General features: G+C 41.3%; 1 protein-coding gene across 1 annotated transcript in view; it reads right to left on the bottom strand.

Moving 5' to 3' along the window:
- LOC126203210 (cuticle protein 19-like) overlaps window positions 1-23,521 on the bottom strand; it is a 549,356-nt gene that overhangs the window by 52,796 nt on the left and 473,039 nt on the right. Inside the window, exon 2 of the mRNA XM_049937455.1 lies at window positions 7,263-7,349. Within this exon, the coding sequence (XP_049793412.1) occupies window positions 7,263-7,349 (87 nt within the window). The remainder of the gene's footprint in view (window positions 1-7,262; window positions 7,350-23,521) is intronic.

Consider the following 23,521-nt stretch of genomic DNA (forward strand, 5'->3'; position numbering starts at 1 on the left):
GTGTTTGGCGCCGTGCAGGTGAGCGCCACAATCAGGGCTGCATACGACCGAGGCACACAGGGCCACACCCGGCATCATGTGTGGGGAGCGATCTCCTACACTGGCCGTACACCACTGGTGATCGTCGAGGGGACACTGAATAGTGCACGGTACATCCAAACCGTCATCGAACCCATCGTTCTACCATTCCTAGACCGGCAAGGGAACTTGCTGTTCCAACAGGACAATGCACGTCCGCATGTATCCCGTGCCACCCAACGTGCTCTAGAAGATGTAAGTCAACTACCCTGGCCAGCAAGATCTCCGGATCTGTCCCCCATTGAGCATGTTTGGGACTGGATGAAGCGTCGTCTCACGCGGTCTGCACGTCCAGCACGAACGCTGGTCCAACTGAGGCGCCAGGTGGAAATGGCATGGCAAGCCGTTCCACAGGACTACATCCAGCATCTCTACGATCGTCTCCATGGGAGAATAGCAGCCTGCATTGCTGCGAAAGGTGGATATACACTGTACTAGTGCCGACATTGTGCATGCTCTGTTGCTTGTGTCTATGTGCCTGTGGTTCTGTCAGTGTGATCATGTGATGTATCTGACCCCAGGAATGTGTCAATAAAGTTTCCCCTTCCTGGGACAATGAATTCACGGTGTTCTTATTTCAATTTCCAGGAGTGTATCTGTAATCGACCTGTGACACTGCATTGAAGAAACTGTTTCCCGTGTCACATCAGATCATAATTGTTCTCGATGGGATAACAGATGTATTCATAATGAAAGAGTCTGAAAACAATGCGGTGACGCACAACATTACACCATTTTTCCGTTTTTTGAAACACGTCTGTAGATTCAATAAACCGTTGAACAATCCACTGTAGCAATGCCAAACTTTAAAAGAAGCAAAACTGCAATACAGTGGCACAGAACAAAAGATACTGCTACGTATATGTTCTGGAAGACGTTCTCAGGGAGTAGAGAAGGAACAGGGAAGCATCAGGCACTTATATGCCATGTGATGAAACTAGCATTTAGAGTGAAGAAACAATAATTTGACCCAAAAAACATTTTGGTTCCGATACGGTTTGGATAGATATCTACATTATTTTCTTGTAGGAACTGCCCATCATTTTTCCAAACGCTGTAGGGCAGAGAATTTTAGTCTCCTGATAGTTACTTCTCGAAAGGTCCGTACAGAGCAACATGTTGTGCGTTAGACAAAGAGCCATTCTTGTGATGAATGTGTGGTGTGTCAAAGTACCACCGACAGCCACAATGAACAGAGACTCATTTAGCGCCGGAGAGTTTGGCAGCTGTTACGTCACGGGTACTGTGGCAGCATTCAAGCCGTTATGCCCCCCCCCCCCCCCCTGCGCCATTGCCTGGACGCGCCTGAAAGTGCAGCCCTATATGGCTAACGCTAATTACCTATAGAACTGTGAAGATCGTTTCGTTCTTCAGTTACTATGGCTTTTGTTTAACATGTAGTATTAGAGCTATGCCGTCTTTTGCAACTTTATAAAGTGTAATCTGAACCAGACGCCTTTCGCTACGTTCAAAGCTTCATCAGTAGTCACTGTAACTCTTTTAGTGTTACTTTCAAATGAGTTTAACGAGATGTTGAATAGTTCTGATGTTTAAAAGTACTTGTATTATACGGATTTTTGCCTCCTTCTGTATGTCCATACGTTCTAGTATACGCACACTGTATTTTCTCGTTTACATGTTTTATACGCATCTACATTCGCCTCAAGTACTTTGCTTTGATCGCGCGGTATGCAATCGTCCTTTTTTGGAGATATACATCTGAGTAAATTAGCTTACCACGCCTATTTTCATTCTCTGCTTTCGTATGGCATCATATTCTGTGGTAACTCATCATTGAGTAAAAGAGTGTTCATTGCACCAAAGCGTGTAATCAGAATAGTTGCTGGAGCTCATCCAAGATCATCCTGCAGGCACTTATTTAAAGAGCTAGAAATCTTCACTGTAGCCTCACAATATATATGTTCACTTAAGAAATTTGTTATGAACAATCCGAACGAATTCAAAAGTAATAGCACTGTAGATGGCTACAACACTAGGACAAAGGATGATCTTCACTACTCAAGGTTAAATCTAACTTTGGCTCAGAAGGGGGTAAAATATGCTGCCACAAAAGTCCTTGGTCACTTACCTAATAGCATCAAAAGTCTGACAGATAGCCATATAGCATTTAAAATGAAATTAAAAGAATTTCTTAATGGCAACTCCTTCTACTCATTAGATGAATTTTTGGATATAGTAAGTGGGTAATTTCCCAACCCCACAAAAAAAAAGATATTAAAAATATTGAGTGTCATGTAATATTTTGTCTAATGTAATATCTTGTATAGACACTTTTTATTAACTCACATCATTACGAAGTGTCGTATTCATGATGTATGGAACAAGTACTAATCTAATCTAATCTAATCCTCTGTTTGCTTCTGTGACTGGGGCAGTGGCAGCGGCTGATATTTCGCTGTGTGTTTTTATATGACAGTACGTGTGTGTGTGTGTGTGTGTGTGTGTGTGTCTATTTGGGAAGTGTTCAACAAGGCTGACGGCATCCTCATAAGCCGAGAGATGACGTAATGCACCCAGGAACTTTGTTACACTTGTACATTAGCGTTTTGGTGGACCGGATATTATTTTGTGGGAAGGCCCAATTTTGCAGGCGCGTGCTGGCCTCCGTATCTTTGAACAAGGTACGCTCACTGGCCAACGTTAATGTGACACTGTACTCCTCCCCCATGTGCGTTTTTTCAGGAGTGCATTCTGCCCTGACTTCTTTTTTAGGATGACAGTGCGCTCCCGCATCGAACAGGACCGGTGGAGGACTTCTTGGAATGGGAGGATATTCGGCGAACGGACTGGCCTGCCGTTACCCGACTTAACCACCATCGAGCTCGTGTGGAATGCGTTCGGCAGCCGCATTGTAGCACGTCCACATGCACCAATGACCATCCAGCAGCGGTCAAGCGTGCTGGTGGACGAAGGGAAGCCCCTACCACAAGAACTCCATACCAAACTCGTGGCCAGCATGGGAGCCCGCTGCAGGGTATGAACTGCTATCCATGCTGATCTAACACTCTATTAAGAACTACGTCCGGACTTTTGCAACGTCCAGGGGACAGTCAGTAGCGAGCCAGGGTGTGAATCGGACATTGAGGGAAGCTACTATCCCCCTTCAGAATGTCCACCGCGGAGGGGACGAAACGCTGGGTTTTAAGGTGAAATCCTTTCGACCACGCCATAATAGCCCGAAATATTTTATTAATAGTGTCCGGGGGACCATCATAACTCGGCGTGACTTCAGTGATCAATGCCTTTGAATAAAAGTGTCATTTCTGTTCGTCTCATTGCGTGTCTCTTACCTTATGTGGTATCGCGTAGCAGTTCTTTCTGTGTATGGTCCAAGGTTCATTGCTCTGTTACTCAATAGCGACACGTCACGAGGGAACTGAAAGAAACTGAAATATCTAGGTCGAGAGAGAGACCATGGGGTAGATGACATTCCATCAAAGTTACTGAGATCCTTGAGACAACCGATCATGACAAAAGTGTTCCTGATGAGTGCAGTATAAATGAGAGAGGTGAAATAACTCAGCCTTCAAGAAAGGTGTAATAATTCCATTTCCAAACTAGATAGTCGCTATCAGGTGGTGCTATTACAGATTCATCAACTGAGTGATTCATGGTTGCAAAATACTGAAAGAATTCTAAGATTGGCTGGAGCCGAGCTCAGGGAAGATCAGTTTGGATTCCGCAGAATGTCGGAACACACTACTATTTAGAAGATAAGCTAAAGACAGGAAAAACTACATTTATGGCCATTTCAGATTTAGCGAAAGCTTTTGAAAATGTTTACTAAAATACACTCTTTGAAATTCTGACGTAGGAGGGGTTAAACACAGGGAGCGAAAGGTTATTTATAACTTGAAATCAGTCTGTAGTTATCAGAGTCGAAGGACATGAAAGAGATGCAGTGCTTATGAAGGGAGTGAGACAAGATTGTAGCCTATCCTCGATGTTATTCAATCTGAAAATCGAGCAAGCTGTAACGGAATCCAAGGTGAAATTTGTGAAGGTGGTTGAAGACCAGGGAGAGGAAATTAAAACTTTGAACTTTGCCGATGACATTGTTTTGTTGTTGTTGTTGTGGTCTTCAGTCCTGAGACTGGTTTGATGCAGCTCTCCATGCTACTCTATCCTGTGCAAGCTTCTTCATCTCCCAGTACCTACTGGAACCTACATCCTTCTGAATCTGCTTAGTGTATTCATCTCTTGGTCTCCCTCTACGATTTTTACCCTCCACGCTGCCCTCCAATGCTAAATTTGTGATCCCTTGATGCCTCAAAACATGTCCTACCAACCGATCCCTTCTTCTAGTCAAGTTGTGCCACAAACTTCTCTTCTCCCCAATCCTATTCAATACCTCCTCATTAGTTACATGATCTACCCATCTAATCTTCAGCATTCTTCTGTAGCACCACATTTCGAAAGCTTCTATTCTCTTCTTGTCCAAACTATTTATCGTCATTATAACATGACATTATAACATGACATTATAACTGTCAAAAAGCGAAGTAAGCTTGGAAGAGCAACCGAACGGAATGGACAGTGCTGCAAGGAGGCTATAACATCAACACCAAGAAAAGTAAAATAAGGATGAAGGAATGTAGCTGAATTAAATCAGGCTACGCTGCTGGTATTAGATTAGGAATTGAGACACTGAAAGTAGTTGAAGACTTCTCTAATTGCCCAACAAAGTAACTGACCATAGCCTAAATATAGAGCACGTAAAATACAGGCTGCTAACAGCAAGAAAAACGTTTCTGAAACGAAAAAGAAATTTGGTTAACACCGGCTGCACATTTACTTTAAAGAAGTTTTTCTGCAACTAGAGTTTTACAACTGGAATTGCGCTCTACGAAAACTATGGTTCGGTAGTTTTGGTACACTACATAATTTACGTAGTAAATGGTTGCATTACCAGTAGTATTGACAGAATTGGTAGAGAAATAATGTTTAAGAGAGAAAATGGGAGCCGACGACTTCTCTTTGTTTCCCTTGTTTGGTTGTTTGATTTGCACATAATTAGAACCACACATCATTCAGTATTAGTCCGTTGTGTATTTTATAACGTTACATAATCTTAATTACATTTTGTAAGTAAGAAGAATTAGTTGATCGCGTAACCTCTGCGCTTTTATGTAACCTAAGTAATTACTTTTGATGCATGTACTGTTTACATGCATAAACATAAAAAGTGTATGTAATTATCGTTGGTATTTTGCACTCAATAGAACGTTCATCATAACCAAGGAAACAGTCTGCTGTTATTATTTATTTATAAATGTCAAAGTTACTTGCGAATAATAGAAACACATTTTATACAAGTTTGACGAAGCGTTGAAGCGATGTTTGTAGTATATAGTTTATTCTTAAGTAACATACAGAAGGATAGCTATGTAGAACAAAAATATTCCGTAGGTTATCAGGCTCTTTATATATCCTCACTCATTTTCTAGTGGACGGTTCACTGGTTCCTGGTTTTAGGGAGATCTAGTAAGACACTTATCGCATATGTTAAGAAAGCACTCGTTCTGATGTAGCGCCCAATACGTATGCAACACACCCAACGTACAGGTAACGCGGGTACATACTTAATTGACCAAAGATACTCGAAAAACTATCGTAGTCTACTTTTAATTTTGGCAGTTTATGAAAGCCTATGACAGTTTTTCAACTCCATTTGGAACGGTAGCCTTGCACGAGGGTAAAATGTGGCCGATAAACAGTTCACACAAGGGAAGGGTAGATGTTTTGAAAACGCGGTGTCACAGAAGAATGCTGGACATTAGGTACGTAAATAGACAGAATTATGGAAAGAAGATCTTGATGGTACAACCTGAAACGTCCCCTTAGAAAAATTAATGAATTACTGTGCTGATAAACCTCTTACATTATTTGATTTTCAAAAAGCTGAGCAGAACTGAACGTACTCAGACATTTCGCTCTTTACCTATTCTGATCAACACTAAACTGACACACAATATTTTTAGCGCAACGCAATCTGACTTTGAAAAATCCCTACAAAAGAATGGCCCTGATTAACAATAACCTATACCTTTCATGAATCACTCACATCACAAAAATCTTCGTTACTCGAACTACTGCAATACAGCGAGCGCCACTACTGCCAGCTAAATGAAAGATTCAAACTACTGAAGGCACTAACTACTGATAGGGATAGTTAGCAAATGAAAGATTTTGATAGAGAACAAACAATGTATTTACTTTAATAGTGGTCAAAAGTCATAATATATATCACTTCAAGACATCCAGTCTGACAAATTTACTGTCTCTGATGGACACACGTCCAGATCATCCGCTATCAAAACTCCGCCATATATCTTCCCACATCCACCACTGCTGGCGGCTCACCTCCAACTGCGCAACGCTACGCACTGTTAACAGCCAACTGCCCAACACTAAAATAGCGACTATTTCAACCATGCCCACCAGCCACAGATTGAACACAGCACAACCAGTGATTTTCTTACAGAGCGCTAGGTGACGTTACCAATAAAAAAACCTAAGCAGCCTACTTACAAACCTGAATAAAAGAAGGGATCGTTTGATATAACTTATCGTGAGGTATCAAGAAATCGTAAATTCGGTCATAAAGTGAAGTCTTGAGGGTAAACCTTGTAGTGGGAGACCAAGGTATGATTACAGTGACAAAGCTGAAATGAATACAGCTTGCAGTATCATGCACCGATGAAGGGGCTTGCACGGGATTAGAGTGGATCGCTGCATCGAACAGGTATTCGGACTGAAGACGATAACAATAACATTTATACGATCTTTCTCATTTTTCCAGCTGCGATTATGGAAACACTTTGAACATATGAGGATTTGCATAGAAGATAAACGTGACTGAATTTAAACTAGTAATGATCACTGTAGCGATGGTTGTAGGTGTTTGGGAGAAAAATGGCAGATGCGCTAGCCAGAATTTAAAGGCAACAAGGAAGCGATGTGTTGGAAAAAGTTGAGAAATAATGTTCCAGAGAAGAGTCATCTATGAATATAAAATGTTTCCTTCATTGAGGACGCTTTTTAGCTTAGAAAGTAAACGCTTTACTACGAAAGAGAGCGGAGCAATTGCACCTGGTCGGCAGTTGTAAAAATGCGCCAGCTGACGTACAGACAGCCTGTACGGAGTTATATGGCAGCCCTACCTCCTTGTTTCCTGGAAGAGTGGGCAGGACAGGTGCGCCATCAGACAGCGCTTCCAGACCTGCGTAGACTCCCTCCAGGAGGCACAGCTGCAACAGACGGGAGGAAAACCTGGTCACAAGAGGATCACAACACTTGTACGCAATATGCTGTAAAATTTAAGGTTGGGAGACGTGTAACTTGCACACGTTGTGATGTAATTTTTCTGAGGTGTCCTCTCTTTATGTAAATTAGATATCTCTTCTAAACACTCAATCTGTACCTAACCGCTTCCTTCAGACAATAGGCTCTTTCTTCATCAAAACCTAAATTTTCGAGCTATAAAAGTTGGTTCTCATGTAAGGTAAAAGACACTTCTGGCTACTTCACTAAACTTCTCGAAGTTGTCTCTTTTCAGACAATCATCTTGCCTGGATTGGACAATACTGTTGATATTTTTTCTGTGTTTGCGAATTAAATTTGGGTTTCTTTAAATTCCGCTTTATCCAAAACACTGTGTCTTTCTTTTTTTATATACCCAGGCATGTTTCGATATCTTTGTGTCTCCTTCTGTGGGTCTTGATCTGTTTCTGTGAAATATCATACGAAGTTCATAGATGTTTTTCTATTTTGAAATTTGCTTGTTTCTTTAATACTTTTCCGTGATTAGTGGTTGTTTATGTCACTGAACTCGGTCTATGTTTTCGTCCAGTTGTGCATCTCAGTTAGGTTTTCTTTTTTTATTACATTTGTACACATTGTTTTTCACGTTTTTTTAATGCACGTTTATGACGTGGTGCAGGGGTGCTATGACCTTCGTTGCTCACTTGTTAATCGTTTGTTTGTTCAGTGTGGCGCTAATTGTGAATGCTTGGTGAAAACTATTGTGGTTTGTGTGCCGAGGGAGAATTTGTTTGATGTGCTGTGTGTGTGTGTGTGTGTGTGTGTGTGTGTGTGTGTGTGTGAAGAATGAGATAGAGGAGAGAAAGAGAGAGAGAGAGAGAGAGAGAGAGAGAGAGAGAGAGAGAGAGAGAGAGAGAAAGTGAGAGAGAGGGGGAGATCTAGAAAAATGGGGCAGGGGATTGTGTAGCACATCATTTTGGATATTCGAGGATGTTTGAACACTATCTTTTGCATGGGAAAGTGCTTTTGTATAATTTACAGAAAGTCGCAATCAATTTTTTGTTACGTGGTGTTGTATATTCGTGTAAGACTTTCCTTCCTCATACCACTGTTTTTCCTATGTGATAGTTCCTCTCTATTCCGTTTCTGTTAGAGACTGTTGCGTTTTCTGAGGATCCTGATATCAGCCTCAGTGTTATTTTTGTGTGGTGTTTTTCTTGTATGAGAATATATGCAAAAGTTTAGTGTCTACTGTCACTTTTCAAGGCTCTGAAGTGCTCAGAATATCTAGTTTTACAATTTCTGCATGTTTGACCTATGTATACGGACTGGCATGAACTACCGGTTAACTGATAGACCCCATCTTTAAAAAAAATTGTCTGTGGATTTATATTTTGTGTTTAGATTTTTCTGTGCCTTGTTGTTTGTGTCGAATGATATTTGTAGCCCTTGTTTCTTCAGAATGTTCACCACCCTGTGGACGTTTTTGCTGTTGCATGTTAGTATGTGACATGATATATTCTCTGTAAAGTGTTCCTTGTACTCTGTGTTTATCTCTGTATTTGTCATGTATTGGTGTTCCTGTCTCTTTGTTGTGGCTGATAATATATCCATAATTTATTCATATTTAATATGCATTTTCATTTTGTTGTTTACTTTGTTGATTATTGGGTGTTGTACCCATTGACTCTGGCTGTCTGTTATATTGCAGTTACAGTGTATAGTTAAGTTTATCCAGTGGAGTTTTGTTAAGCCTGTGTAGCACGTATCTGAAACATACATGTTTCTGTGCCAGTGACTGGATTAGTTATGAACTGGATTAGTTACAAATGATGTGCTGGTGACTATAGATTTCATGACTATTTCAAAATTATTATTGTTGTCGATTATTTGTATGTTAATGGCTAGGAAATTAAGTTTCCTGTCTGTTTCTGCCTCAATGGTGAATTTTATTTTACGGTGTACTGTAACTGTGTCACTGTGTGGTTGTTACATCTACCAAACAAATAATGTCGTCTTTTTACATACCAATATTTTTCCTTATCTTTGCATTATCAGCATTCTTCGTGTGGTTCGAGTTTTCACACATGGTTCCCCTTTTAGAAATTATCTATATGAAACAAGAATCACCTCTCAGTCACAGTGACAAAACAGGTTTTGTGGTGGGTATCTTCCATGATCCAAGCCCACGAAACCTTTGACTAGAACACTGCTCAACTTAGCTGTCGACACTATTTTTTCAAACAGCGTTCAACTGGTCTATCACAGACGATGTACGAGGACAAAGTGCCTTGATTTAGGTAACTGGTTTTAATCAAATGAAACATTGGTTTCAAAGACTATACAAATTTCAAATATCAATTATGTACGAAATTCGATCAAAAAATGACTGGAATTATTTAATTTCGCAGGATTTCTACTGTCGATTTTCAAAAATTTTGTATCGTCTTGGTACACATGTTTCTGATGCATGTTTGCATGTTTTGAATATTTAGTTTATTGTACACATTGGAAAAGGTTATACGTGTTTTTGACTGCTCGGCGAATTTTTAGTTTCCAAAAAGACGGATCAAAGACGTTGCTTGAAATTTTGGATGAAAATGGAATAAAGTGCAGCACCGCATACGGAATCTTATCTACTACGAGTATGGCAATAGTTTACAAGTGATGTAAAAGTTTCGAAGAAGATCAAGAAGACGTTGAAGACGACCGCGCGGGACGCCCTAGCACATAAATTACTAACGACAATGTGGAAGAAATAAAGAAAGAAAATGGTTCTGGAAAATTTATCGAATTACTATCAGACTGGTTTCTGATGAAGTCGGTATATCCTTTGGCTCATGTGAAGCAATTTCTTTGGATATTTTTGGCGTGAAACGTGTAGCAGCAAAGTTTGTTCCAAAATTGTTGAATTTCAACCAACAACGACGTCGCATAGACATCTAAAATGTTATGAAATATGAGTACACGGGTATGACGTCGAAACCAAGGCTCAATCTCCCACTGTAAACCGCCTAAAAAGCAAAGACCGAAAAAAAAAATTAGCAAGTTCGATCACGTGTGAATGTTCTCGCATTTTTCTTCAATTACAATTCGATGGTGCATCTTGAGTTCCTGCCTTGTGGTCGTACGGTCAATAAGGAATATTACCTGGAAGTTATGTGCCGTTTGCGTGACGGAATCCTAAGAAAACGACCAGTATTGTGGCAATAATTCTTGGAAAATGCATCATGCTAATGCTCCATATTACACCTCAACGCTTGTTCGTGATTTTTTGGCAGAAAACAAAAACATTACGTTACCCTAGCCACTGCTATCGCCGAACATGGCCCGCTGCGACTTTTTTCTATTCTTGACGTCAAGAGAACTGTTAAACGATGTCGTTTTGTTACCGCTGACGAGATAAAAACAAAATCGCCGACGAAGCTGAACACCATAACGAAAAATAATTTGCAGGATCACTTCCAAGATTGGAAAAAGCGATGGCAAAAGTGTATTATATCTGAGGGGGATTACTTTGTTGATGTTGAGAAATAAACAAAAATTCCTTAACAAAAACGAAAATTCTCGATCACGACTCGTACAGAGAGACTGAAGCAATGAATGAAAATTTTTAACAATTCCAGGATTCAAACCCGGGTCTTCTGCTCACTAGGCAGATGCTCTAACCACTACGCCACCCTGCCACAGTGGCTTTACAACTGCATGAACTACCCCAGCACGCCATCTTCCTCAGTCCATATTCCCATTCACGCCTCAGCCCACTTCATGTTTCTCCTAAACACGAATAGCACTGCCTGGGTTTCATAGAGGATACCCCGTTTTGTTCTATGCTGAGGTGCTATTCCAATACAGTCTCTATTTTGTTTTCGTAGAGTGTATAATTGTTTCGTAGATAAGGTTACCATTTAACCCTGCTGTGCTATCACCTTGTGAAAAAAAATGTATCGATCTCATCGATATGATTCTCAGAGTAAGTAGGAAAACTTTTGGTTTTGCCATCTTGTCTAAAAACAGTGGATCTTTACGTAATGGAAGACTGCGTAAGCAGACAAGGCTTTCTACGCCTGTCTGTGTCCCGGTACTCATTTGTGAGTGAATTACGGGGAGTGGGCCCTATGCTGGAAACAAGAGCAAGGTGGAGCGGCTTCCTGCAGACCATTGTTACTGGCTGCAGGTGTCGCTTTCACGGGCTCCAGATACCTTGATTGGAAAACGCGTAAGCGGCCGCAGCCTTTAAGGAAGAACTTGAACTGTAGAGCACAAACAACGAACGGAAAGACCTACGATTATTTCATACAGGAAATTCGGCAGCGCACACCGCCAATACGTCAACGACCGTATTACGAGGTGTTTTTGATGACAGAATACCTTTACACGAAACAGCCTGTACTTTACCTGTTGTAGTTATACAGCGTTTTGGGGCTGCTATTTTTGTTGGTAACTATGGCAGTGGACTAAACAATTTTATATCAGTGTTTAACTTAGTTATAGCTATTAGGAATAGTGTGTTTTTAAGATGGTTAGTAGCTCCAAGCACGTATGGCGAGAGCGAGCCAATAATGCTTACTTTCCTCTGCCAGCAGGTCAGGTGTTAAAGTGTGGACGTGTGGACGCAAAACGGTTAGTCTACAATGACAGCGTATGCCAGTTAGTGGCGCAGCTACAAACGCGCAGAAAACATCATGTAGTAAATTATGTGACGTGTTTGCGGGAATGCTGCATGACGCAGAGAAAAAGCAACTGACGCACTTCAGCGTGTACATGTTATGGTATCTATGATCAAAATAGCTGTTTCTATACCCCTAACACCCTGTATTATAGAAAGAGAAAGCAAGTAGGCGGAGATGAGATGCGAAATTTGATACTGTGAGAAGAATTTGACAGAGCACTGAAAAACCCTAAGTCGACAGCTGGGCGCTGCAATTGACGACGCTCCCTCCGAATTATTAAGGCCCTTGGGAGAGCCAGCCATGACAAAACTATTCCACCTTTTGTGCAAGATATATCACACAGGTCAAACACCACCAGTTTTTAAGAATGTATTAATTCCACTTCAAAAGAAGGCTGGTGTTCACATTCGAGAATATTGCCGAACCATCAGTTTAATTACTCGTGGTTGCAAAATACTGACATGCAATATTTGCAGAAGAATTGAAAACTTGATAAAACCCGCTCTCGGGTTTTCGGAGAAACGCAGCATCACGCGAGGCAACATTGACCGAATTATCTTAGCAAACAGATTAAAGAAAGGCAAACTTAGGTTCATAGTGTTTGTAGATTTAGAGAAACGTTTTGACAAGGTTAACTAAAATACACACATTGAAATTCTGAAGATAGCGGGGATGAAATGTAGGGAGCGAAAGGTCATTTACAACTTGTACAGAAACCAGCGGGCAGGGAAGGGAACGAAAGGGATGTACTGGTTGAGAAGAGGGGTAAGGCAGCGTTGTAATCCATTTCCAGTATTATTCAATCTGTACACTGAGCATTTATGGAAATGAAGGAGAAATTTGCGAAGCAGATTAAAGTTCAGGGAGAAGATGTGAAGTCTAACCTTGCAAGAAAGTGAAATGTGGAAGACAACAGTTTCTACAAGGAAAAACAGATATATTTTAAATGTGGTGTCAGAGGAGAATGCTCAGGCTTAGATGAGTTGAACGAACAGATGATAAGAGGTCATCCCGAGACATTGAGGAGTTGTCAATTCCGTAACGGGGGTGTTGCGTGTGTGTGTGTGCAGGGGAGTGGGGGTGAATTTCAAAACGAGACCAAGAGGTGAGCACAGTAAACAGGTTCAAATTTATGTACGATTTTTCAGAGGTGAAGAAGGATAGAGGAACGTGGAGAGCTGCATCAAACCAGTCCTCGAATTGAGGACCACAAAAAGGACAACACCTCTAAATATAAAGAGGAGTTACGAGTTCTTACCCGTCGCAGTGTCAGGGTTTTTCCAGCCAAGTGCCAGGCACATTGAAGAGGGGCAGAGAGAATCCAAACTGGAAATAATTAGGTAGGGGATTTCCGTTTCCAGTGTACAGTGTCTCCAAATACGAATGGTCAGTGTTCAGGGATATGAGAGGTACAATCATTCGAAGCAAACAAGTCTAGTAAATATGCGCTCTAAAATGCATACATTATTCAGCTTCGCTACCGTGGAAACACATCTCTTCTACTGAACAAGTGCTCATAGCTCCTAAAGTATGAATTTTAAAACCCCTGTTTGTTAGGCAACTTTTTCTTGTTTTCTTCCACACTAGCTGTTCCCAGAATATGGAAAGCAAAAGTTTACAGTAGAAGAGATTTGTTACACGATTTCGATGATGAAGAAGTGCTGACACTTAAGGTGTACATTTTAGAGGTCATGTTTACTTGACATTTTGGCTTCGAATGATCATTCCCGTCATGTGCATGAATACTGAACATTCCTCCTGGGATTCTCTGTATATCTTACAACAACAAAGGCCTGCCAGAAACTTTGAACCTCGACTCGGACAGACTGTAAATTTAATTGTGGGATAATATGTCCCGAATAAGAAATATGAGATCCTAATGTGTCTGTGAGCGTATTTGTTTATGCGCAAATTCTATGACTTCCTGAAAATGTACAGTGTACCTACGTCGTTGGTCGATCGACGGCGGTGCGATCGAGGCTGTGTTTTTTTTTTCTATTCCCTATTCATGGGACTTTGTTGGACCGCTGTAGAACTTTATTCTTTTCAGTCAAATAGAAGGCTATCAGTGGGGCAGAGAGGCACCCAACAGGCGAAACATGAGAGGAGACTTCAGACTGCGGTATTCAACAGATAACTATGGGAAACCTCATAAAACCTTACTCGGATCCGGGAGATTCGAATTAGTTTAATTCATTTATGGGACGATGTTCAACAATTCCCAGTTGAAAATTAAAATTTTGTGCACGTGTATCTTCTTCTACCTCTTCTTATGCCTTTATTCCGTACCTACACAGGGTCGGCATGGCTATTACCGCATCTGACGTTTTAAATGCTAGATTTTGGCTATCCCTTTACCCACGGAAGGGAATTTGTGTAACCCCGACTGCCTGCCTGTCGTATTATCTATGTGACAGTGTGGTAACGTTCTTGAAACGTTTGCAAATTGTGTAACTGAGGCAGGACGTCAGTGCGACTATTTACTTAGTCGTATGTTGGAAACCACCTAAAAGCCACATCCAAGTTGCCGGCGCACTGTCCCTTGTCGGTGATCTGCAGCGCATATTCGATAAGGGCCGACGTGTCTGCCCGAATCCCGGAAGCATGATGCTTAAACAGAAGCCTATGCGGGCGGGTAATTTTGTGTATGTGTACGTGCAGGGTGTTTCAAACTCTTTGTGACAAACATCTTGGATTGAGACATCACGTCAGGGGGAACGACTTTAGTTACAGACTACAGTTCAGTGAACCTCCCCAGTGATGCTAGGCGTCCTTTAGCATTCGCAGGCCCTGTAATGACAACATTTCACTGAAGTAGCAGTGTCTACTAACCAGGTGTGCAGCATACTACATGCCGCAGTAAATTTATTATTGATGTCACCAGAAGTAGAGAGTGTTCCCAGGAGAATAAACATATTTTAGAAGTGAATCAAGAACTTCAACTTTGCTCTGCCTACTCATTCTCGTGAAGCAGATGACTGGATGATAGGCAACACACATTGCATACGAACATGGCAGTCCAACTTTCCGCAGCCTATCTGGGGTATAACTAGTCCTACACAACACCCAACATCGCCAGGAAGCGGGAGTGGACTTTCTGACTGTAACAAAATTTGTTCCCCATATCCAGTAAACATTTTGAAACATTCTTTCTATATCTATGTGTGTGTGTGTGTGTGTGTGTGTGTGTGTGTGTGTGTGTGTGTGTGTGTGTGTGTGTGAGTGTGTGTGTGTCTTTTAAATGGCAGGTGAGTGAATCAACTTTAGATATAGTCATTTAATTAACGTTTGCAGCTACCTGTATTTCGTTTGACACCGCTTCACTAACAGAACTTGGTTTAAGTCTGCATTTCCCAATCACACAAGAGCAAGCACTGCAAGGCATACATGTTCGTCTTTTGTCCATAAGGATCGTCACTTACTGCTGCGACATTCTTCATACATCTTAAAAGTCTTTATCGAGTACTTTGTTGCTGGGTGCTATTACGCAGGGGGAGGGGTGGTCGTAGGGATCATGACAACCCCGTCCCACACATACAAAGAACATTTTAATAAATGCGTTATATTTTAAAGTGTATCGTTTTCCATGTATCTTAGGTAATTTTCGAAAAATAAAACAAAATGAAAATAATGTCACGTACGAGGCGTATTCGGAAACCACTGTGAAAATCCGATGGAACTTGGCATAGATGTGTGGACAGTGTCTTCAGTGTGCCTGTCGATCGCATCACGTCGCTCTTTGCAGTTCAGAGCGCAAAGTGATCACTTAGATGTGCTTGAAACAACAGTGTCTCCCACCAAGTATGTGGATCTGGTGAGACATTTCGCCTGAAGCTATGCATCCCAAATGACATAAATGTCATGAGTTTCTTTCTTCAAGACGATTTTCAGACGCATTCTGAAGACGCCCCTGCAGCATTTTCGATGGGACGTGTTTGATCACCCACAATATAGCCTTTAATTGGCTCCCTCCGTTGCTCATCTCTGCTCACATGAACCGCTGGCTACGAGGACAACATTTTGGCAGAGACAACGAAAGGCAGACCAGCGTAGAGAATTGGGGGAGAGCATAGGCGGCTGCTTTCTGAGGTGAGGGTACTGTAAAATTTGTACAACGCCACGACAAATGTCTAAGTCGGGTTGGCGATTATTTAGAGGGGTAACTGGAAGGTGTGGCTAACTGTTGCGAATAAAAAAAAATTATTTTCGTTATGGTTTTCATTTCGCGACCGATCGAACCTTGCACTCCGAAAAGCCCTCGTACCAACAAAACGCCTGAATGATCGGCAACCTTTCGGACGGAGATGCATTGCATAGAGCCTAACTCCAAGGCGTCGCTTCCAGGGTTTCGGCTACTGGTGACAAACATACCGAAATCAGTAGACGACGGGGCAAGCGACGTGAGAGGTATTCTTCGCTGGTGATCTACTTCCCTGACTCGAGCGCGCGGAAATAGATCCACAAGCATACACCGCGCACCGGCTATTTATAGCGGCGCAGTTACCCTATTCGACAGTTCTCCGCCGACGCTCTGGGTCAACGCATGTCCTGGCTAATTCTAGCCCTTCAATCAAATCCCGGTAGAAGCCACCACAGCGGAATTTCGGAGCCCTCCGACATCGCCCCCAATAAGTATCTTCGGCCAGCTTCCGCCGAAGACACTCTACTTCCTTCCCTTGGGAGACCTCGTTGGATTAATCTCTACTTTTAAATGGCTCAAATGGCTCTGAGCACTATGGGACTTAACATCTGAGGTCATCAGTCCCCTAGAACTTAGAACTAATTAAACCTAACTAACCTAAGGACCTCACACACATCCATGCCCGAGGCAGGATTTGAACCTCCAACCTAGCGGTTGCGCGGTTTCCAGACTGAAGAGCCTAGAACCGATGGCCACACCGACTGGCAAGTCTGTACTTTCCGTCATCTTAATTCACTTTGTTGTTTCCAAGGCTCATGACTGATAGAAGACTGAGAGACTTTGTGTTAACTTTTACGAGAAGAAGATTTTGTTTTTGTTTGTCTCCAGTTGTTTTGTTAATCAACTTTTCTCTTGTTGATCTGGAACGTGTTGTCTTTTAGGCATTTTGTAAACACAATGTAAGAAAGGCAGGGATGTCTAGAAACTTACAAGGTCTTTTTAATGCAGCACTCTTTTCAGTTGCTCGCTTGAATGCTGGCCCACCTGGATTTGTTTCCGAGTTGCAGAGAACAATCCAGCCAAGTGAAAGTGCTCGTTCATAGGCTGACGGTAACTGGCGCCGCCAACTTATGGGACTCAGTTCTTGAGTCCGCAAGTAGAATCAGCAAATGAGAGTGAAGCGAAACAAGCGCTGTATCGTGTGTGAGATACAGAGGTGAGCGAGTGTGCCGGGACTTACCCCAATTCACTGCTAGTAGCGCCACGTCACCTTAACGCGTCCGCGTGTAGTGCACAAGTATTGCACCATAATTAAGTATAAAATTAAAAGTCAAAATTTTATAGTGCAACTTTGTCAACATATATTTTATTGTAATAACATTTTAAATATCAAGTCTTAATGTAACTAAACCAATAGTTTTCATAAAAATGTAGTTTTAAGAAAAAATAAGTGGCGCTAAATACCAAAGCTAGAAAGCCTGAATTTGGTCTGAATGTGCCTAAGGAGGTCAGAAATAAGTGGTGCAAGTTTCAAAGTAAAAGAATGAAAATTACAACAGGGATCCACCTTTTTAAGAACTCTTAAGGGCGCTAAATATTGGACTTAGAAATGTAAAAATTTGGTTTATGTTTCAGTTCACCCTAAAAATAATAACTAAGGGACCACGTTAAGCAACCTCTTATGGTTTTTGAGTAATTTAATGAAAACCAAATTGGCAACTAAAATACGTACACCCATTTGTAGTAGATTAAGTACCTGTAATTTTAATGATAGAAAATTTTGGTTAAAGCACATGATTGCTATGCTATTCACAATAAAGTGCCTGGCAGAGGGTTCAATGACCCACCTTCAAGCTGTCTCTCTACCATCCACTCTCGACCGGCACGCGGAAAAAACGAGCACTTAAATTTTTCTGTGTGAGCCCTGATTTCTCTAATTTTATCGTGATGATCGTTTCTCCCTATGTAGGTGGGTGCCAGCAGAATGTTTGCGCAATCGGAGGAGAAAACTGATGACTGAAATTTCATGAGAAGATCCCGTTGCAACGAAAAACGTCTTTGTTTTACTGATTGCCACTCCAATTCACGTATCATGTCTGTGACACTATCTCCCCTATTTCGCGATAATACAAAACGAGCTGCCCTTCTCTGTACTTTTACGATATCATCCGTCAGTCCCACCTTATGCTGATCCCACACCGCACAACAATACTCCAGAATAGGGCGGACAAGCGTGGTATAAGCAGTCTCTTTAGTACACAGTTATTATTATGGGTCTAGAAGGTAAGCTGCCTTGTTACTGGCAGAAAAGAATCATTTTCGCACCTCGGGATAATGTAGATAAGTTCATTGAATATCTAGAGCGAGTAGAAAGAATAGCTGTTGTGGAGGAACAGATGCAGTATGGAAACAGATTTTCTAACAGTCACGTACATAACAGAAATCATGACAGTGGGAATGAGAATGTTAGAAGTGTGGAGGTTAGGAATACAAGGACTAATTATCAAAATCAAGGCCGTGGTAGAGGAAGAGGGGGTAGACACTCAACACGCTTTCGTAACAGTTATTATGAGGAAAGCAGAAATGTACAGACATTGACATTGAGACCAAAGGAGAACAAAATGCTACCATATCTAATGCTATAGCAAATGAACATAACAGGCTGTGTGTGGGAAACTAAATCCCGTCTATGAAGAAACTGGCGCTCACAAGGCGGTAACACTAACACAGCCAGTAACAAAAACACAAACAACAGTCAGCCAACACACGCAAACAGAACACAGGGATGAGAAAATAGGAGCAGACAGTACTAGCGATGTTTAAACTACTCTCATAATGTAGTGGACAGTATTTTGGATACCTTGGAGAAATGGGTCAAAAAAGAACGAGAATAGGCTGTAGATAATAGGGAAGAAGTAATAAACGGTTTTGCGTCTGATATGGATGAAGATGAGGTAAAAGCTTACATCTTCGACAATGATGGCAATCTAAAAGCTAAAGTAGCAGTAGCGGAACTAGAGTCAGTTTCCCAAAGTTTTAAGGAGGAGGAATTGATGAATGAAGAGGGTAGTAATAGTAATGAAGTGAAAGGAGATATGCACCATGTAGAACCAAGTGAAACCTTGGAATTACGTGCAGTAGATCTTTCTGGACCCCTACCGACATCTAAAGGAGGATGTGCCCACGTTTTTGTGGTGATTGACGGTTTAGCAAATACGTCAAAGTACGTCCAATAAAGAGGCCTTATGCCAAAACGCTTGTAGACAAGCTAGAAAAGGACTGTTTTGTAAAGATTGGCAAGCCAAAGAATCTCTTATCAGTTAATGGTCCCCAATTTGCATATGAAAAATTTAAGGCGTGTTGTAAGGTGTCAGGCAAATCCAACAAAAAATGGTTCAAATGGCTCTGAGCACTATGGGACTTAACATCTATGGTCATCAGTCCCCTAGAACTTAGAACTACTTAAACCTAACTAACCTAAGGACAGCACACAACACCCAGCCATCACGAGGCACAGAAAATCCCTGACCCCGCCGGGAATCGAACCCGGGAACCCGGGCGTGGGAAGCGAGAACGCTACCGCACGACCACGAGATGCGGGCGAAAATCCAACACCTTCCATGAAAACCCTGACACGATAAGCAAATCCAGCAGTATGTCACATAGCTCCGAAGAAATCGTGACATTAAATTAACCAAAGTAATACGATTAACGAGTGAGCAAATGGAATACCACAGACTCACACAAGAATGCCTAAATGCATGTCATACCTTCCCACCGTGAAACAGACGCAATTCCGAGGGGAGAAACAAGAACAGAAGCCGAGAGCAGAACCGTGTTAAGCTAGAAGGCCCTACGATAAGGGACGGTCACCCACGTCGCCAGTTAACCGCCAGGACCACCCCCAGCCCATGTTAAAAGATAGAGCCCTCCAGAAGAACAGTATAGATCTTACGATAACACTGAAAGGGCCACACCAGCTGCAAGTTTCAGCGTGAGACTTTTTCGCGTCTCTGTTACGTTGCAAACGTTAAAAGCATTGCCTCACCACGAAAAGTATAACGTTTCTCATTGGATAGACAGAACTATTGTAGGCGGAGCTTAAGGTTAACATTGAGACCCTGATTGGTCAGATGAAAACACAGCCAGATAGTTTTTTTTAAACCAACTTCGGTAAATTGTAGTAAGGAGAAGTTAGGGGAAAGTTGCTTCCGAGACGGCGAGCTGTATGGAGCTGCGCTGCCCGCCGCCCCCTGACACTGCCTAACCAACGACAAGGTAATGAACGCACGTGATGCCGCATAACAGCGCATAAAGCTTCACTCAGAACTGCAGAAGTCTCATCTGTTACACCCCCTTTATGCGTAATACTAGTGTCGATCGTCAATTAAAGCTCATGGTATTCACATTTGCTACGTAAGTTAAAATCTGAAACGCGATGATTTTTCTGTTATATAATTATTGAGAAGCCACATCAGCCACTGTAATTTACGACAAGTTAGATAAGTAATTAAAGATAATTGAGGGTCACTGTAGACCATTTTGATAGTTTTCTCTTTTGTGAAAATTTAAACCTAGATTATAGATGTGATGTGGCATAGGTCATCCTTCGATCCATTGTAGAACTTGTAAACCCACTCAGGGAATATTCGTTCACATTTTTGTTGAACGCACTTGGTTTTTATCATCCTGTATTAAAATATTTCCTTTTATCAGTAGTGCAATTTATAAACGATGTTTTTTGAGTAGAATAAAATTTCCAATCGTAAACTTAACTGCTTTTTCGACGTTTTTTTACCAGCTAACTAAAAATAGGAAAGACTTGTGTGATCTGGCGTCTCCTTACCAGCAACAGGTCCCAGGTTCAAACTAGTCAATTCCCTAAAAAACACACTCAGAGCGTCGTTGCGCGAAAGTGGTAGGGAGACACGACTTAGAACAAACAGACACCACGCAGAATGTTAGAGTGTCTTGAAAAGATCGGAATTCGCCATATTAGGATCTCGGCGTATTTTCCACTGGGGAACATGAGCGAAAGAGATGCGGGAATTAAATAGACTGAGTAGAACTTACTGTGCCGGGAAGAATTCGAGTTGGGCTGATCATTATAAAAATTTTGAAGAAATCATCAATAACCTTAAGCATAATGCCACAGGTTTTACTCCGTGTGAACTAATGTTTAAGCAGGAAACCCATAACAGCATTTCAAGCATGGTTGATTTTCCAGTTCTAACTCAGAGCTCTGTAGACGAAAAGAAAGAACAGGACAGGGCAAATATACGTAAAAGAGCCTTGTATAGAAAAAAAGGCATGACGCAACAGATTCCCCCACTAGTTTTAGAATTGGTAGACGAAAAGAAAGAACAGGACAGGGCAAATATACGTAAAAGAGCCTTGTATAGAAAAAAAGGCATGACGCAACAGATTCCCCCACTAGTTTTAGAATTGGTGAACTAGTATTAGTCAAGAATAAAGAAAAATCAAAGAAAATTTCAGCGGAAACAAAAGTTTATGCACGTCTATCACGGACCATTCAGGGTAATTAGTAAACCTCATGCAAACGCATACCGCTTGCAATACCCAAAGAGTAAAAAGGAACAAGGTCTACGAAATATTGTAGATCTGAAGAGATTTAAAAATAACAGTAACTAGTTATGTAGGGAGTGTGCCACTCTTTGGCGGATACACGGTTTGGCGTACCGTGAGGTCCCAGCTGGATGAAACTTTATTTCCGTGTCAAGTTTCATTCCCTTCTTCTGTTCTATCATATTAAGTAAGAATCGCAAATATCTTCCTGTTGTATATATTCTATTAGGTTATAAAGTCTTTTTAGTAAGTAATCTACCTAGAGAATAGTCTTCATACTTAATAACTGATTCCCGGACATGACTATACCCAAATGATGACTTAAGAATGAATATGACAGGTAAACTGCGAAAGTAATTTTGGGTACCAATAAGAGGAAAAACATGGCTAAAAATAAATAAATAAAAATAAAATCCATAAAGAGAATATAGAGAGACACTTTCCATTATAAGAAGCTACTGAAGCTAGGAATGCATAAATCTAATCCATTAGAATCTGCATAAATTAATAATTTTAGTGGGAGTAAGGTTGTCTGAAGAGCAGAAAGGGTAAGAATGTAGTGCCCCTAGAGGCAAGCAGTAGCGTTTCAACATTAATTAAAGGGAGATGTGTGGAAGTGGTGTGAGGATCACACCAAATGTATAAATAATGAGGTCAGCAGGCTGAATAAGGGAAAAAGGAGAAAGAAGCGGCGAAATAGATGTATTTTGAAGATGGAGGAAATGGAGAAATGAAGTATGTAGTCTCATATATATGATTAAATGGAGAAATGATGAGTAATTTCCCCCACGTCTCATAGAATGGTGGAGAAACGCTTAATCTTGCTTAAGGAATCGGTAAAGGCATGGGTAAAACTAGACAGCAGAATCCTACTAATATGATTGGAAATGCATATCATAAAATATCGATATGCTGAAAATAAAAACAGTTTCTTTAATAATGTATACAACAAAGAAAATGGAGACATGGAGGTTGCATGAAAGACTAACTACAAGCTGTAGTGGAAATGGACGCAAGGACGACCCGATCTGCAGTGAATCATACCCTTTCCTTTTTATAAAAAAATAGAATGCAAAAGTAAATTCTCCACTCACATTCCTAATCATTTAGCGGAAAGTGTCATATGACGCCCACCTTAGTGCCTGCGATTGTGATGAAAAATAAGAGTACTGTAAAGTGAAAAATTCATGTTTGTTTCTTTTGAGGTAAAGACTGAAAAATTTATAAGTGAGAAAATAATAATAATAATTTTGTAACTAAATATTAACTGTCAACTGAATCTGGTGACTTTCAAAGTGTTGTACGTGAGATACTTTACTCAATATATGTTTGAACTAGAACTTTATACCTTCATTTATAATCATAGTCTTGATCCCGCTAAGTTTAAAATAGTTCAAATGGCTCTAAGCACTATGGGACTTAACATCTGAGGTCAGCGGTCTCCTAGACTTAGAACTACTTAAACCTAACTAACCTAAGGACAACACAATCATCCATGCCCGAGGCAGGATTCGAACCTGCGACCGTAGCAGCAGCGCGGTTCCGGACTGAAGGGCCTAAAACCGCTCGGCTACAGTGGCCGGCTGATCCCGCTAAGTGGAAAGACAATAGAAACATTTCTTTCAGAGGGATGGACCAAAATGTGGCCGTGCAGACTATAAACTAAGGTCAGTATGTTCTCCATCGCTTCCTGGCTGACCACAAAATTAGTTGCCAGGCTCGCGTGACAACACAAATTTAGCCGCCACCCCACAAGAGT

Source organism: Schistocerca nitens, chromosome 9 (assembly GCF_023898315.1).
Source record: "Schistocerca nitens isolate TAMUIC-IGC-003100 chromosome 9, iqSchNite1.1, whole genome shotgun sequence".
NCBI lineage: Eukaryota > Metazoa > Arthropoda > Insecta > Orthoptera > Acrididae > Schistocerca > Schistocerca nitens.